General features: G+C 37.9%; 1 protein-coding gene across 1 annotated transcript in view; it reads left to right on the forward strand.

Moving 5' to 3' along the window:
* rasa2 (RAS p21 protein activator 2) overlaps positions 1-5,267 on the forward strand; it is a 29,247-nt gene extending 23,980 nt beyond the window's left edge. Inside the window, exons 18-24 of the mRNA XM_079246994.1 lie at positions 16-89; positions 1,280-1,383; positions 2,874-2,956; positions 3,263-3,471; positions 3,918-4,021; positions 4,548-4,728; positions 5,107-5,267. Coding sequence (XP_079103120.1) covers positions 16-89; positions 1,280-1,383; positions 2,874-2,956; positions 3,263-3,471; positions 3,918-4,021; positions 4,548-4,728; positions 5,107-5,137 — 786 coding nt within the window. The 3' untranslated portion in view covers positions 5,138-5,267. The remainder of the gene's footprint in view (positions 1-15; positions 90-1,279; positions 1,384-2,873; positions 2,957-3,262; positions 3,472-3,917; positions 4,022-4,547; positions 4,729-5,106) is intronic.
* Positions 5,268-15,704: the final 10,437 nt, after the last annotated feature.

Here is a 15,704-nt window from a genome sequence, read left to right on the forward strand (position 1 = left end):
TCTCATTGCTTCCAGTTTCTTGATGAAATTTCCTCCAATGTCAGCAAAGAGTCCAGTGGACTGGAGGACGCGGTGGTTCTTAAGGAGGGGTGAGTGTCATGATGAGCCTGGACAGTCTGATAATCTAACATAAAGACGGCGTCACATTAACGCTTCTTTGTTCACTGCTTTTTTCAAATTTTAGGTTGAAAATGTGCAGGAAGATGATTTTCTGACAAGAAAAATGTTGTATCTCTAAAGTGATCATCATGGCTGAATGTAGGATATCTGCAAACATTTAAGGGGCTCTGTTATGCCATTTTTAGCTTTCTGAGCTTTCTACAGTGTTATAGTGTTGAATATCCATCAGACATATGAGCGGCACCGTTTTTTATTATCACCTAAACGCATGTATGAATTTTCCATCACTTCCACGTTTAGTTTCCATGGCAACGGAAACATGGTTTTAGAGAGATTTTTCTACTTAATTTTAAGTATAAGTAGTCCAGTTGACCAATCAGACGCAGCCCACAGGCAGGACATGGGGTGGAGCTTTCTCTGTTCGCTTGTTTCTGGCAGAGGCTGATCTGAGAGGATCATTACAAAATGAATGAAGGGGTTTGTAAAAAAAAAAAAAAAAAAAAATTAAAAAATAAAAAAGCTTGATTATTTCTTACCCTTCTGGACTTGCATATTTAAACAAATTTTACTGAAATGTGCACAATAGAGCCACTTTAAATCATTATAATCTGATATAGTGGTCAAACTTGTGGTCCGCACTCCAACTGCTGGTTAACTGAGGTTTTAATTGTGTAAAAATGAAGATGTCTCTGTGTTTGAGTAGTGACTAAATGGTGATGCTTTGGTTAATGGTTTAATCGGTGAGATTTTTATAGTTGTACAACCCATGGAGAAGAGATCACTTCCATGAGCCATTTGAGATGGAGCATGGTGAACATCAAAAGAGAGATACCCGGGATTTATGTTACACTTCCATGCAAGAGAAGATGAATCACAGCGAAGATGTCTTTTCAGCTCTTGTCAGGCACCTCCGTCAACTTAGACATGAATTGCCAGTTTGAACAAGTAAAGATTAGTTTAGCACCAAGCATGAAATTGAATATTGAGCATAGTAAATACTACCTTTTTATTTTTTATACTGCTACTTAACTGTTCTTACTTACTTACTACTAAAACCATGTCATCAGTTTGTACAACCAGGCAGTTTAAAACCAGCTAAACATGGTAAATAGTGGAAAGATTTTGCTTCACAAACTCCATCTTGTTTGCATCCCTGTAGGGAAGTCCAGAAACGTACTCAGAGGAAACCCTTGGTGAAGAAAACCTTTCAGAAGAGGTGGCTCAGAGTGACCAACCGGGAGCTCTCCTACCACAAGCATAAAGGTGAGACGGGTGTCACTGTAAGTCTGTCATGGTGAGCGTGTGCGTTCTTCTAACAGACACTTCCTAATTCTCTTTTTCCTGCTTTCCTGTAAATTTCTGTCAGAATTGCATTTCAGTTTTGCAAATGTGGTGAACAGCGTGTAATTTAAGTATTAGCTAAAAAACCAGCTGTCACTCCTGTAATTGTGATTTTCATGGTTTGCGTTGGCATCATGTCCAGGCTCCAGTGCTCGTTTAACCAGATCCTCCCTCGTTCATGTGTGAAAACAGCATCAGACAAAACCAAGAGGTTTTATCTGCACACTTTGGTTCCTAAACTAGTTCTTAAAACTCCCACTATACTGCACCAAAGTGAGGATTTTCCTAATCCAGGCTACATTACAGTTCTCTAATTCAATTTATTTGTCATCAGGTTAGAATGTAAGCTGTGTTATGATGTATAATTAATGTAAACAATGACGCAAAGTATTACTAAAGTGAGCCAACATGTCAACTGTTGGTTAAATGTTTGTATGGTTTTAGATGAATAATAACATATCTGACTTTCACTTTTGATGCCAAGGGGAATTTTGTCAGCAGCTGATTGCTTTCAATGAATACTTGGACACAAAATATGAGGAATCAATAGAAATAATGCAGTAAGATCAGAAACCTTCGGATGTTCTCTGGAGGTGTTGAAGCCACGCTAAAAAAAAGGGATGTTTACATGATCTGTGTTGGACCCATCACACGTGGTAACAAGGCTAAGTTGTATTTCATGGTTTAATATGAGTAGCAGCAGCTGAACCTATGTGTTTATATAAGGCCTGTGAAGCAACAGGAGCTGCATGGAAATCGTTTTTCTACATTCATTAGATTAATTGCTTCTTTTTCTCACCATGACAGGGTCCTTCCGTAATATTTTGTTATAGCTGCATTCCTGTGGTCACGGACTTCCACAAATGCAACTACGAGTTCTGACAGTTTCTGAAACCCAATGCAGTGTCAACACAACATTTTTCTTCAAAAAAATCAACAAACCTGATACTTAAGAGCCAAAAATGTCGACATAAAGAGTCTTTATAGGTTCCAATTTACACATTTTGTTTTATGCATATAGTTATCAGTCAGGAGTGACAAATTACATTTCAGACACCATTACTATTAGTACATCATAACTATTTACGTGTGTGTGTGTGTGTGTGTGTGTGTGTGTGTGTGTGTGTGTGTGTGTGTGTGTGTGTGTGTGTGTGTGTGTGTGTGTGTGTGTGTGTGTGTGTGTACGTGTGTGTGTGTGTGTGTGTGTGTGTGTGTGTGTGTGTGTGTGTGTGTGTATATATACATATACATATATAATATAATGTATGTGTGTGTGTATAAAATATAATATAAAAGCCCATTCAGCTATAATATTGTAAGAAATTATAAAATGTGTTCAGTTGAGATTTCAGGCTTTTCCTTTCTGTTATTGTTATTAGCATGAACATGACCCAGTACCCTCTGCTTGACAGGAAAAGAAGCCCTCTGCACCATCAACGTCAAAAATATCAAGGCAGTGGAGAAACTGGATGAAAGTGCCTTCAACCGCAAAAATGTAAGTGGTTTTGTCTCAGATGCTCGTCATGATTACATGATTACTCCATTAAAGTTGAAATATCAGTGCCAATGTTGGCTTCCGAAGCTAAAATAAATAAAAGATGAATTGTCGCATTGTTGCTTGTATGAGCTTTTAAAATCATGTTTTTAAATTAATTGAAATAATTTCACAATTAAAAAGAGGAAAAACTTTTTTGTGACTTGTTTGACATTTTTATCTACGGTACTCTAGATGTTAAAAATTCCCACGAGTTGTCTGGATGAATCCACTTTCCTTATTCACTGTTTGTATTTTTTTTGTCAGATGTTTCAGGTGGTCCACTTGGAGAAGCCTTTGTACGTTCAGGCGGGAAACTGCGTGGAAGCCAGTGAGTGGTTGGAGATCCTCGGCCAGGTCAGTCGCTGCAATGAGGGACGACTGGCCAGTTTCCATCCATCAAATTACACCGGTGGAGCCTGGCAGTGCTGCAAAAGCCAGAGTAGCAGCGCTCCCGGCTGTAAGCCGTGCACAACGTGAGTCAACATCATCACCATCACAATGAGCTCATCTTTATAGCATTCAACATTCTTGGCTGCAGTTGTAAGGACACCTGTAAACACCTAATAAAAGAAGCATACTGCTGTTTTTGAAAACCTGCCACTGGTCTTAAATTTGGCCACCTATGTTGATGCATCGTCGACTGTGGGCAGATTTCAGACAGATGGGTAATTTTATGCTTAAAATGGCAAATATAAAACTCCAATAGCCAGATGAATTAGGTGGGCTGTCGTAAGAAAGGTGTAAAAGGCTTTAAAAATAAAAAAAAGTATCTGAAACTATAATTTGAAGACTTATACTGTTCAGTGCTGCGCTTTTTTGTGTCTTAGTTGCTACATTTGATTTAATCAAACCTGAACTGTTGTCTCCTCTCTTTATTTCTAGGAAAACTTTAATCCACTTTTGTTGTCTCATGTTTCAGCACCATGCTGGACAACCTCCAGCTGGACATAGATTGTGACCGGGAAACGGAGAGAATTTTCTCCCTTCTCTCCTCAAACAGCACCAAGCTCCAGAACATGGAAGGTCGGTGCCTGTTCATAAAATATAAAGGCCAAGCAAGGCAGTTTGTGATGTATGTACTGGCATATGCCATAAAAACAGGCTTCCTTTGTCATGACATCACCGCTGGACACTGTGACCCGTAATAATGATTAATACATTACACGTGTGACCATGCTAGAGTGTACCTCATAAAATAGAAGAGACACCTGTTTTTCATTTTATTCATTATTCCAGCTCTGACAAAGTAAAGTCGTCTGACTTCCATCCAGCTCAGCTGGTGTTTGCCTCTCAGAAGCTGCCTAGCTTGTTTTTTGCTTTGTTTGTTTGGATTCCCACATGTAAGCAGCTCTTCCACTCAGGATCAATAGAGATCAAACTAAAGACAAAGATATTGACAATAATGTAGATGTTTTAAGTCTTTCCATGTGAACAGCTGAGTGCAGAATTATGCATACTTTCTGGTATGCAGTTGTAAGGCAGCACATGTTGCTAGCTAGCTCCACTCAACAGCGCCAGCAGTAATCTGCATTGTTTGTCCTCCCCACAGATGCCTGTGCCAGTATGGCTGTGTACCAGGGTCCTCAGCGGGAGCAGGAGGAATACTCAAAGTTCACCATTCAGGAACCCAAAGAGACCTTTCAGACTCTGAAACAGCTTCGAAACATCATGGAGGAACTGCAGAGGCAGCACAACATCAGGAATGACCCCACTGCACAGTACGGCAGCCTGTAAGTCTGGACTGCTCTTTTTTGCTATGTTGTACATGTTCATGACTTGGGCTGAACTTCTCTGGTTAATACTTCTCAGTTCTTACAAAGTGCAGTAAACTGTCTGATGTGACCATCCTGGACATATTTGACGTAACAACATGACTCTGAAGTGTTAAAAGGAGCTCCGCTGCAGGGATCTTTGTTCTTCTCATGATGGCTCTTTATGATTCTGGTTGTGTGGGATCGTGCTGCAGGATGAATTGAAGTCTAATCAGATCCGCTCATGATAGATAAAAATAAAAACATTTCAGTGACTTTAATAACTCATTTCTTTCTGATCATTGATGAATAATTACTTTCTTCTTGCTGTGCTGACTGTTGTTCTCTCTGTTTCAGTGACAACCCCATAATTGGGAAAACATCTTAACCTGGGCGGGCCAGTGTGGCTTGAAACAGCCTTACCAACAAGTGTCATTTCACCACAGAGAAGGTCCCAGAAGACCCCCTGCAGGTGTCCCAGCAAAAAGGGCCACTATGTGACCAGGAGAATGATATGCACCGTGACCTCCAGACATATGTAGTCCACTATAAATGACCTCTCGTTTTGTTTTTTGCAGTTTGTTGCCTCATAATTCGCTCTTGGACTGCGAGTCCCTTGAAAAGGGACTCTTGCTGTGTCTTAATTTATGTCCACCTGTCCGCATTTACCGTTGTGTGACAGAGCCATCCCTTGACTGTGTGTGAATAGGCTGCTATAATTTTTTCTAAATGACATAGATTTGAATCAGTTGTGATGATTCCCTCTCTGTTTTAACATCTGTCCCCACAGTTCAATAACAATCAAACCGTTTGGAGGGTCGTCCTCTTTCTGTTCCCCATGAAACCTTTCTCAACCCTTTTAGTGCCCTTCCTATTTTGAACAAATGACCATGTATGTTCTTTGTGCACGTGTGTGTGGGTGTGTGTGTGTGTGTGTGTGTGTGTGTGTGTGTGTGCACATAAATATATATGGTCATTTAAGTAGATGAAACCAATCTGCCTTATGTTGATGGATATTTCCTTAACATTTGATGTTGCGGAAATAATGCAGACGCACTTTAAATATTTGGAGCTTTCCAAATGGAAATTATTAGATACTTGGTATCAGATTTCCTCATTTTTGATCAGTTAAATGATCTCAAGTACATTTTTTCATTCATTCCTGTACAATAACATTTATAGCGTGTAGATTTTAAAATATTTTTCTTGACCAAAGGAAAAGGAAATCTCTTGGACTTATGTGTATATGTATTTTTAATACAAATGGTTTAAATTTAGACTATATATATATATATATATATATATATATATATATATATATTATATAAGAATATCAATTATATTATGTATGTATGGTCAGTTTGTGTGTACGATTTTGCTAACATATCCTTTACATTTTATTGACTTAAAGCAAGCAGTTTGCATGCATTCAGTTTTGAAACCTGATAGCACGACTGTGGTGAAGTCGTTTTTCTTCGTGATTGTGAATTGTATTGGTACGGTGTTCATCAGATCTGTGCTTTCATACTGAGATCTTCAAACATAACTACAGTGGTTTGCACAAGTCATGATGGAGGACTTGCAGTGAGTAATCAGTCTGAATGACAAATCATCCCGGTCGTCACTAAATTAGCCAGACAATCACCACACCCAATATGCGCCCTTTGTTATTCTCACATCTTTCACACCAGCAGCACCTTGCGGCTCCAGCTGTTGTTTTGCATATTTTCTTATCTTTGCAGCTCAGAGTTTAGAGACAGAAAAGGACTTCACAGGTTTTTTAAAAAAAAATCTGCTCTTTATTTTTAATCCTATCATACAGTGAGAGAGCTGTTTGTGATGCCGTGTCAAAGTTTGCTTTAACTGAAAAGCAACCAAATTTCTCAGATTTATCCTGTTTTGGGTTTTTTTCCATCACTGAACCAGATGGATCAATCATCTTTCAGTGTAGAAAATTCATCAATCACTTTGATTCAATCGTTGTTGTTGTTTTTTTTTTAAAAAATTTAATTATTATTTTTAAGTTCCTCCTTGATGCATTTAACCTCATACCCATTTGAACAATGAAGAAAACAAACTTGCGTTTGTGTTGCCATGTTGGGCATCTGATGCTGATAAACAGGGTTAACCACATATTTGTGTGTGCAGATGAGTTGTTTTGTCTTTGAGCATTGATATGTTTCCAACATGTATGTGTTGTTTGTTTAACAAGGAAATTTCAAAGATTCACTTTCTTTTTGTTTTTCCTTTTAATCTTTATTTAACATGTTGCTAGGCCTGTACCTGCCCTGTTCTTTGTCTGCAATGCTTTTATTTCCATCCCCTCTGCATTGGGTTGAAAACTTTCCCCTTGCTGAATCTTTACACATGTTATCCAAGTGAATGTGTGGCGTCCCGCTGAGCTGCAGCTGGGGCTGACTGCGTCCACAACACATGTGAGGAGTAAACGAATGACCCAACTAATCAGAGCTACAACTGTAAAATTATTTACTACTGAATGAGAATTTTCACTTGGTCAAGCTTGGAAACAGACAAAAACAAATTTCAGCTACAAGATCTGCATTTCGATTGATCACTGCTTATATTGGTATCGTAGCATTTTTATTCGCGTGTTAGATTCATTTCCTGTTTTAACAAGGCCAGTAGATGTTGGTATACAGGGGTGTTTTTGATTTTCCACCCACCCTGTGAATTTAGCTTGTTTATCTGCGTTTCATAAGGGAATGTTCTTCATTTGTTTCATCGTTTTGGCAAAATGTCATTAAAACAATAACGGTCCTCATCAGAATGTGGGTGAGATGTAAGTAGGTAGGAATATGCAGAAACCAGGTGTATTATTACAGAGCTGTGTGTTTATAGTCAGTTTCACATAATAATTTTACCAAACTAAAAGGGAAAAGTTTATATTTGCTTTGAACTGTCAGATGAGTTACAACAGCTGAGGTGTTGGCCAAAGCCTACATCTGATGCGAGTTTCTGACCACTTTGTGTTAACTATGAAAATGAAAATAAGGTTCAGAATGATAAAAGAATAAAATTTATATCTGGGTGACTTTATTCAACAGCAGTTTATCAAGAGCTCTAAAAATGCATACTTGCAACTGCAAAACAAGCTGTTTCCTTCCCGTTTAAGTTGTGTTATAAGGCAGGGTGGTGGCAAAAGATCTCCACATTAAATCAATGTTTCTGGTTTTTCTTTTCAACAAAAAGCTGTTTCCTACCCGACATAGCTGTAGATAAAGGTTATCTGCACATTTACATTTCTAAGTGTCTCAGCTTGAGCATATTTTTTTGTTTGTTTGTTTATTTTTATTTTTCATCAAACATTGTATTCTGCATATTTGGTCAATACTATCTGTTCTGAATAAACCCCATGCTGATCGCTTTAATGTCTGTGGAGTTCCTCTGCTTCCTTCTTTGCACCGAGGTAAAACAGACAGGAGGAATACCCAGATTTGAATAAAATAGCCCAGAATGGGTTTGAACCTGAGAAATGCTCTGCAATGCAGAATTGAGCTCACTTCAGGGAATAAAATGAAGCTGGTGCAATACATGCACATCACATGAGTCCTTTACATCAACACCAAACAGACAAAATAGCCAAAGGGATTAAGATGCTATGAGAGTTTATATAAACAAGAGTATCTCAAATGTTTGAATATTTCACTCAAATATGACTAAAGATAGTACTAGATAGTAAAAAAAAAAAAAAAAAAACAGCTGAGTGCAGCTCTCAGTCTTTACAAAGGCTGTATGGAAGAAATTTATCTTGTGCCTGTTTTCCCTAACATTTGAAATAAAGAGAAAAGGCAAAGGTTTAGGCACCCTGCAACAGCAGCGTGCAAGTTTGCTTTATGTCCAGTTAAGTATCTCTGTTAGTATTTGAGAATGTTGTTAATCATGCAGTGAAATGTTCCTCATGCCCGGCCAAAATACAAGTCAAGCGTGCATCTTGCCACCCTGAACGTTAACGGCTGGAGAACAAACATATCAAGCATGTTCAGAGGCTCATGTGTAAAATCCTGCTGCACTAAATAAAGAATGGCTTCTGTCTTTTCCAAATACTGATATTTCCATTTGTCTGACTTTTACATCTACAAGAGATTCTCAAATCTTAATTATCTATTGTTTACCTCTGATTTTCTGCACCTTTCTGAATCAGATACTGCAGATTCTAATGAAAAGGGATGCAAACCAAAGGCATTCAGTTAGGATGTGTCACTGCAAGGCCCAACTAAGAGCCGTTGAGCTTGATTTTACTCTCTGTTCATACAGTGCATTGTACTTGGACATGATGTGAACAATAGTACTTTTGTGTTTTTTATAGGATTATTATTAGCATTGCAGAGAAATCTCCCTCATCAAGGGACCAGTTCAGTTCAGTGTATAACAGAAAGAAAAAGAAAAAAATGTGCAGCCAGCTGATCATGCGCTGTAATACTTCTGTGTATGCAGAGACCTTTCACACACACTCCACAGTCCATCATTACTAAAAACCAGCTTATCCCTCATAGATGGTACAATAGAGTTACAATAGTTACAATAGAGACACTCAGGTGCAGGAACAACATATGAGTTAATAACCCCTTGCAAAACAGAATAAAACAGAAGTGGTAGTTTATAATATAGATGATTTTTTTTTTTTTTTTTTTTTTTTACATGATCATTAACTTTTAATTGATTCCTTTGTAGATGGAAAAAAATCTAGCCTGTAATACTGACAGAGAAACTCCAGCTACATTTATAATACACCTCAGAGCACTTGTCTAAATACCTTCAATTATAAATGTATAATGAGTAGTTAGTTGTCCGATGACATTGCACGCAGCATTTCTAGTCATCTCGACCACTCAAAACACACACTCACACACAGCACTCCTATATTTTGTACAGTAAGACACATTCATACCCTGGTGTGACACATAGGGAGGCAATGTGGGGTTCAGTATCTTGTCTCGGGACACTTCAGCGTGTAGTCAGGGTAGGCCTGGAATCGAACCACCGCTTGGACAACCGCTCTTCCTCCTGAGCTACAGCTGCCTGTATAGCTGAAGCTACAGGAGTAACTGGTGGTTACTGGAATTTGATTATTGCTTCCAGATGACTCAAAAAGTACAAAGTTGATTAACGCACTTCCAGGATTTCCTTCAGCTCTTTGTGAATGTTTTAGCCAAACATGGGAACTTCCTCTGCAAGCAAATAAAAACAACTTGTTTTATTATAACGCAGAGATCACTGTTATTTTTGTTTTCTGTTGTTTATTTTTGTCACAACAAAAACTAAACTATGAAAAATAAAACAGTTCTCATTTAGTATCAGGATGTTCAGTACACTGACTGAGTTAGAATGATGGTAGTAAGATTCCATGGTGTGTGTACAAGATAAACATTGGTGTATTTTCCCAAACAATGCTGAAATATCACAAGAATGTGTCATAAGAGAAACCTGTGAGTATGTTGAATCATGTTAAAAAGGCTGCAGACCACATAGACACTTAGACTTATGTTGTTTTGTTTTATGTTCACTCTAATTCAATTTTACAAGTGATTCACTTTCAGTAAAGAATAACTGGTCATTGACAATCTCATAGAGTGAATGGGAGGTGAAGGATTATGACAAGTTTACAGCTCAGAATAAACCTTCACTTAGAGAGACGGTCATTTGTAATAGTTTATTGAGGAAAGTAAGATGATTGTATTTCTTCAGATGACGTTTGTTCGACAAAGTGTTTTACCTGGAATGTGTCGGTACCGAGTTTACTGATCAGAAAAGTGTTTTTATTAATGTCACAAAAAGAAATATTAAATTTGAAAACCTTTGCTTCACTCACACACATTGCAAACTGATTATAGGCCCTAAATTTCAGCTGTTCCATTTAGTGCAGCCAGCGTTTGCAGGCGCGTTGTGCTTCGCTTCCATGGAGAGCCACAAACTACAAATAATATATGATCTCATAACAGGCTGCAAGGATTTCTATGAAATTCTGTTTGCATCAGTGCTTGAAATACGGCGGCCATTAAGTGGGCTTGACGTATTTCAGCACATCCCATTAAAAATAAAAATCTATACCTGATACAAACTGACAGACCTTGTTGTTTAGGATGTTTGGTATTGTCATATTGAACATACTCTAGTACTATCAAACAGGTCTGTATGCTTGAACCCAATAAACAAAAGACATAAAATAAATAAAAAAAATAAATAAAAGATCAGTTTTGCACATGTGATGTCATTTCCTCAATTTTGAGAAGGTGTTTGCCAAACATATCTCCCCCATGGCACAGTCGATAAATCATCCTCTCTGGTAATATTGGAGTTCACAAGTGTTCATGTTCTGACAGCCAAACATGATGCGATCTTTGCATGCAGTACTCTAGGAAATACTTATATCAAGCTTGAACCATCATTGTAGCTTCGTTCATTATTTCACTCGTTCTCAGTCAGCGCAATTCCAGAAGCCTGCATTTTAGATATTTGTGCCCTTCTTATTAATGAACCTGATCTGCTTCCAGTGAGACCCACCAAGAGTTCCCACTAAGTCAGAAAGCAGCAGACAGGATCTCTACCAGCTGTGTGTCCCGCTGCTGACCCAAAGATTTCACCCAGAAACAAAACACTCCTACAGGGATCAAAGAGGAATCACTGCAATGTTATCACAGCAAGTCTCTCTTCCCATATGGCATTCCTGTCTTTTGTTTAAAGGAATATTTCAACAATTTTGGGGAACAAAATTTACGTAAAGGGAGAGTTGGATGAGAGGATTTGAATGTTTGTCTGTTTGAATAAAAGAAATAAACAAATTGTGTAAAATTTCACACTAATATAACACTTTTCCAGTCACGTTGACCTTTCAAAGCCTTTATCCACATAAACAGCACTTCTACAGCACTTCTGTCACACATTCATACCCTGATGCACATATCAGGGAGCAACGTTCCATTACCGTGCCCAAGGACACTTTAATGTATAGTTGATGCAAGTTTCTGAGAATGGATTGAATCACTGAGCGACAGCCTCAGTTTACAAAATACATCATTAGGGAAGATTAACAGGTTCTGATATGAGGATTGTGTTATTTCAGACAGAGAAAAGATCTGTTTACCTGAGCATACAGGTGTGGGAGAGGCTTTAATCAGCTCAAACGCAGAATTTTATGAACTTTTACAATATCTGTTTGGTAATGCAGGACAAAAAAAGTCTGTCCCAAATATAGTGTAAAGAATCGGAAAATGAAAGCTGATATAGGGACACAGGGACCACATCAGTCACGGCACTGGCTTTACAGACTGTATACAGTCCACAACGTTCCAGCTAAACATGAGTATCCTCTTTCAGGGTATCAAAGTGGCTCTTTTCGAGGTCAATCTAGCTGAAAATTGGGTAGGCCTTGACTTTATATTAGGTAACACACACCGTCTTCACGTGAATTAGGAGGGAATCCAGTTTCAAAGATCTCATGACGAGAAAACATTTGTGTTTGAAGGGTCAAATTTACACCGTAGTGTGAGATGTCTTCGTGTTACAATAGTGCAAAGCTTCATGAGAGAAGTCAAACAGACATTCACAGGTGGTTATGAAAACTTAACTCTGGGATACACACATTAGTCAAACGCATGCTGCTTTGTGATCCCTGCAGTCCATTCCAGGTCCTTCCTGCCTGTATACTTATCTGTTCACCTTTCCTTACTAACTCCATGTTTGTAGGTCCACATGAGCATCACCGGGCTCTCTGGTTAAAAGACTATTTGAACATTTCTTTGATTTGAACTTTTTCTCAAATTAACTCAAATGAAATTAAGTTAAATAAATCTAAAACCATTTTACTAGTAGTTTTAGTTGAAGCCCTTTCACCGGAGGTTCTGCAAGATTTAATCACCATAGTTTTTTTTTCCATCATTGCGCTATACATCACTAGATGTCTAAACATTGTGTAAAAGTTGGCCTTGTGCAGGTTTGCATAATCCTATTTTAATTTAAATGAGTTTAAAATCTGCAAATGACATGTATTTCTTCTGTCTCTTGTTGCCTCTGGACTGCGAGAACATACAGTTCTGTTTTGCCCTGCTGCTCCTCCATCTCAGATATTTCAGCTTTCCAACAGTGTTCTGGAGATGTCAACACTCTTCACATGTGCTGTAAAACATATTTTGACTGTCATACCGCACCCTTTACATTTCACAAGGTTACCATGGCTGTCTTTCTGCTTGCCTGTATCACTGTGCAATTCATCCTCAAAATTACAGTTTTGTCCTTTTTCTGAAAAAACATCTTTTTATTATCTTGTAAAGAAGATAATTCCTTTTTAACCTGATGGTTAAGTAAGCAGCCAGCTTACAATTCTGTAGCACATCTGTAAAGTGAGGAGTCCATAGGGAGACACACTGACAATCTCGCTTATACAGAACTTCGGGAATTTCAAATTAAATAATTGCACAAGTATAAAGAGACCTGACTTTGTCTTATAAGCAGATCATAACAGAAAAAGAAACAAGAGCTAAATCACATTTGCCCCTACACACTGATACCACCTACATTTCATCTTTCTTACAGGTAGAGATAAGGACATTCCCAACTAAAGCTCCAAACAAACAAGATAGCCATCAAGAATTTACACATAATCAAAAGTAAATACACAAACACCAAGTTAATTTTCCTATTAAAATATTTGTCATATTGAAAATGTTTGCCTGCACATTAAAGATTGTCTTAAATTCAGACATTTATATGTGTTTTGAAAGGTGTTCAGGTGTGTCAGACATGTCACAGCATGATTAGGATTTTAGCTGTTGCATTTAAGGTCCCAGTGGACAGAGTCAGCATCAACAAGCAGGAAAAGCTGCTGGAACAGTGAAAGTGGTTGCGTAAATGTGACCGAAAACATTCAGGGACTAGGAAGGGATGATGAAGTTTATCAGGGCAGATCAGGTGATGCAGCTGCAGGAAGACAACGGTAACAGTGAAAATAAAAAAACAACAGGAAACTGATGAAGGAGTGCAAACAGGAGCTTGGTGGATCTGGATGATATGATGTAACGGCTGACGTCAATATTTGTACGGATGTTCGTAGAGGATGAATCTTGCTGACTGCAGTGATGTGCTAAATGTTTACATAAAGCTGTGATTGAAAGAATATCCAACAGCATGCCTCTCAACGGTAAGTTAAGCATTCGCTGAGTCGATGTTCAGATTTAAAGAACATGGATGAATTTGAGGAGTATGAAAATGCAATACAAAGAGGAAAAAATGTTTACAGATAAATAATTTTATTTCAGAACTTCTGCTGCAGAATGATGACCAGATGCTGAATGCAGGTATGCAGCCAGAAATTTGTTTTATTTCCTCTTCTATTCTCTCTTGAACTCTGAATTATGGAGAGTTACTCCAGTCTTTTATCTATAAATCAATTATTATATAATCTATATAAGTTTCTGTTGTAAAACACATGTACAGCCTGCTCATCATGACTTTTCACTATTTGATTGTTAGAACTTATGTTGTTTGGACGCACACGTCTATCTCGGGCAGAAACACTACAATATTAAATGATGTCAGATTTCCCACATTTCTTGGCATCTTTGACTAATGTTCTCATGAGTACATGAGAATTTTTTTTTTTTTATTATTTATTTATGATTCCCACAGAGCTGGTACTTTGCTAATCCCAGTTTTTGTTTCCTCTCCCGTTCCTTATTTTGGTGCTTTTGCCAGACCTACCTCACACTCCCTCAGCATTGCCACGGACTGCTGTTTGCTTCAAATGATTTCCCACATTAACACAAAGTGAACCTTGTTTCAGTTTTTTCCAGGTTGTATAAGATGCCTTGGTGTTTATTGTTTAAATCATTTCCAAAGCTCTAAATGTTGTCCTTCAGGTCCTTACCAGCTACTTTTGACCTTTCCAAGGCTCATCCATCTATTGCTCAGATTTCTCTACAACCATAACTACATACTGTAGTGGATCCAGTTGCGTCCATCCCACACTTGCATCTCATCCATCTATTTTTCTGTTTTACGTCTACCTGTTAATTCCCAAGCTGTCAAAATACCCTGCATTATTATTTCTCACTACTGAAGTCATGCACCTGTAAGTCATGTACACGTCCATCTCCATCTGTGGGAGGAGGAGTCATTTTCTCCTTTAAACATCACTCAACATGATCTACAGCAAAACACACAATGCATGTGCCGAAACAACCTTCATCCTCTAAGTATGATGATTTAAAGAGACAAAGACAAATCCATGGGGATAAACTGTTTATTTGTTCATTACATAAAAAAAATGTCTGCGTTGGTGAGATCTGATTTATCGTCCTTATTTCAGCACCAACATATTTTGTCTTTCTTTGAGCTGAAAAATCAGATCAATCATCAACACACAAGCTTCATACTTATGACAGATGAGAAATGTAATTTACTTGTATTTTTGCAGTTTAACCAACATATTTTGTTAAAGAAAAAAAAACAAAACAGAACAGCATGATGCAATATACATGTTATAGGATATTAGTCATTTTATGTGATTACACGTGCTGCATGTACAACAATCAGTCACAGCATTGAAGTCCCACAAAGATGAGGGACATTGCCCTGATTAAGTTGTTACAAATTGACCTGTAAAGGGTTGGGACACATAAGCAAGTTTTTAAAAAAAAAAAATTGTGAATATAGTTTAACCAGGTATTATCTCCGGGTATTAACCAGATTTTTTCTGATGTATATTTGATAGCAAAGAAAAAACCTTTTTAAAAGCAGTGAAAGACCAAAATCCTGGCTGAAAGGATGTTAGCCAACTGAATGGAGGTCTGTCAAATAAAAGCATGTGCGCTAACCCATTTCACCACCTTAGTCTGCCCACCTCCAAATGTGGCTTGTTCCTGGGTTAACAACAGTCACACATGACCTCGGAGCTGTCGGTGCATGTGCTACAAAAGTTAAGAGAGATACTTTAACTAAAC

Source organism: Telmatherina bonti (genome assembly GCF_933228915.1).
Source record: "Telmatherina bonti genome assembly, chromosome: 9".
Lineage (NCBI taxonomy): Eukaryota > Metazoa > Chordata > Actinopteri > Atheriniformes > Telmatherinidae > Telmatherina > Telmatherina bonti.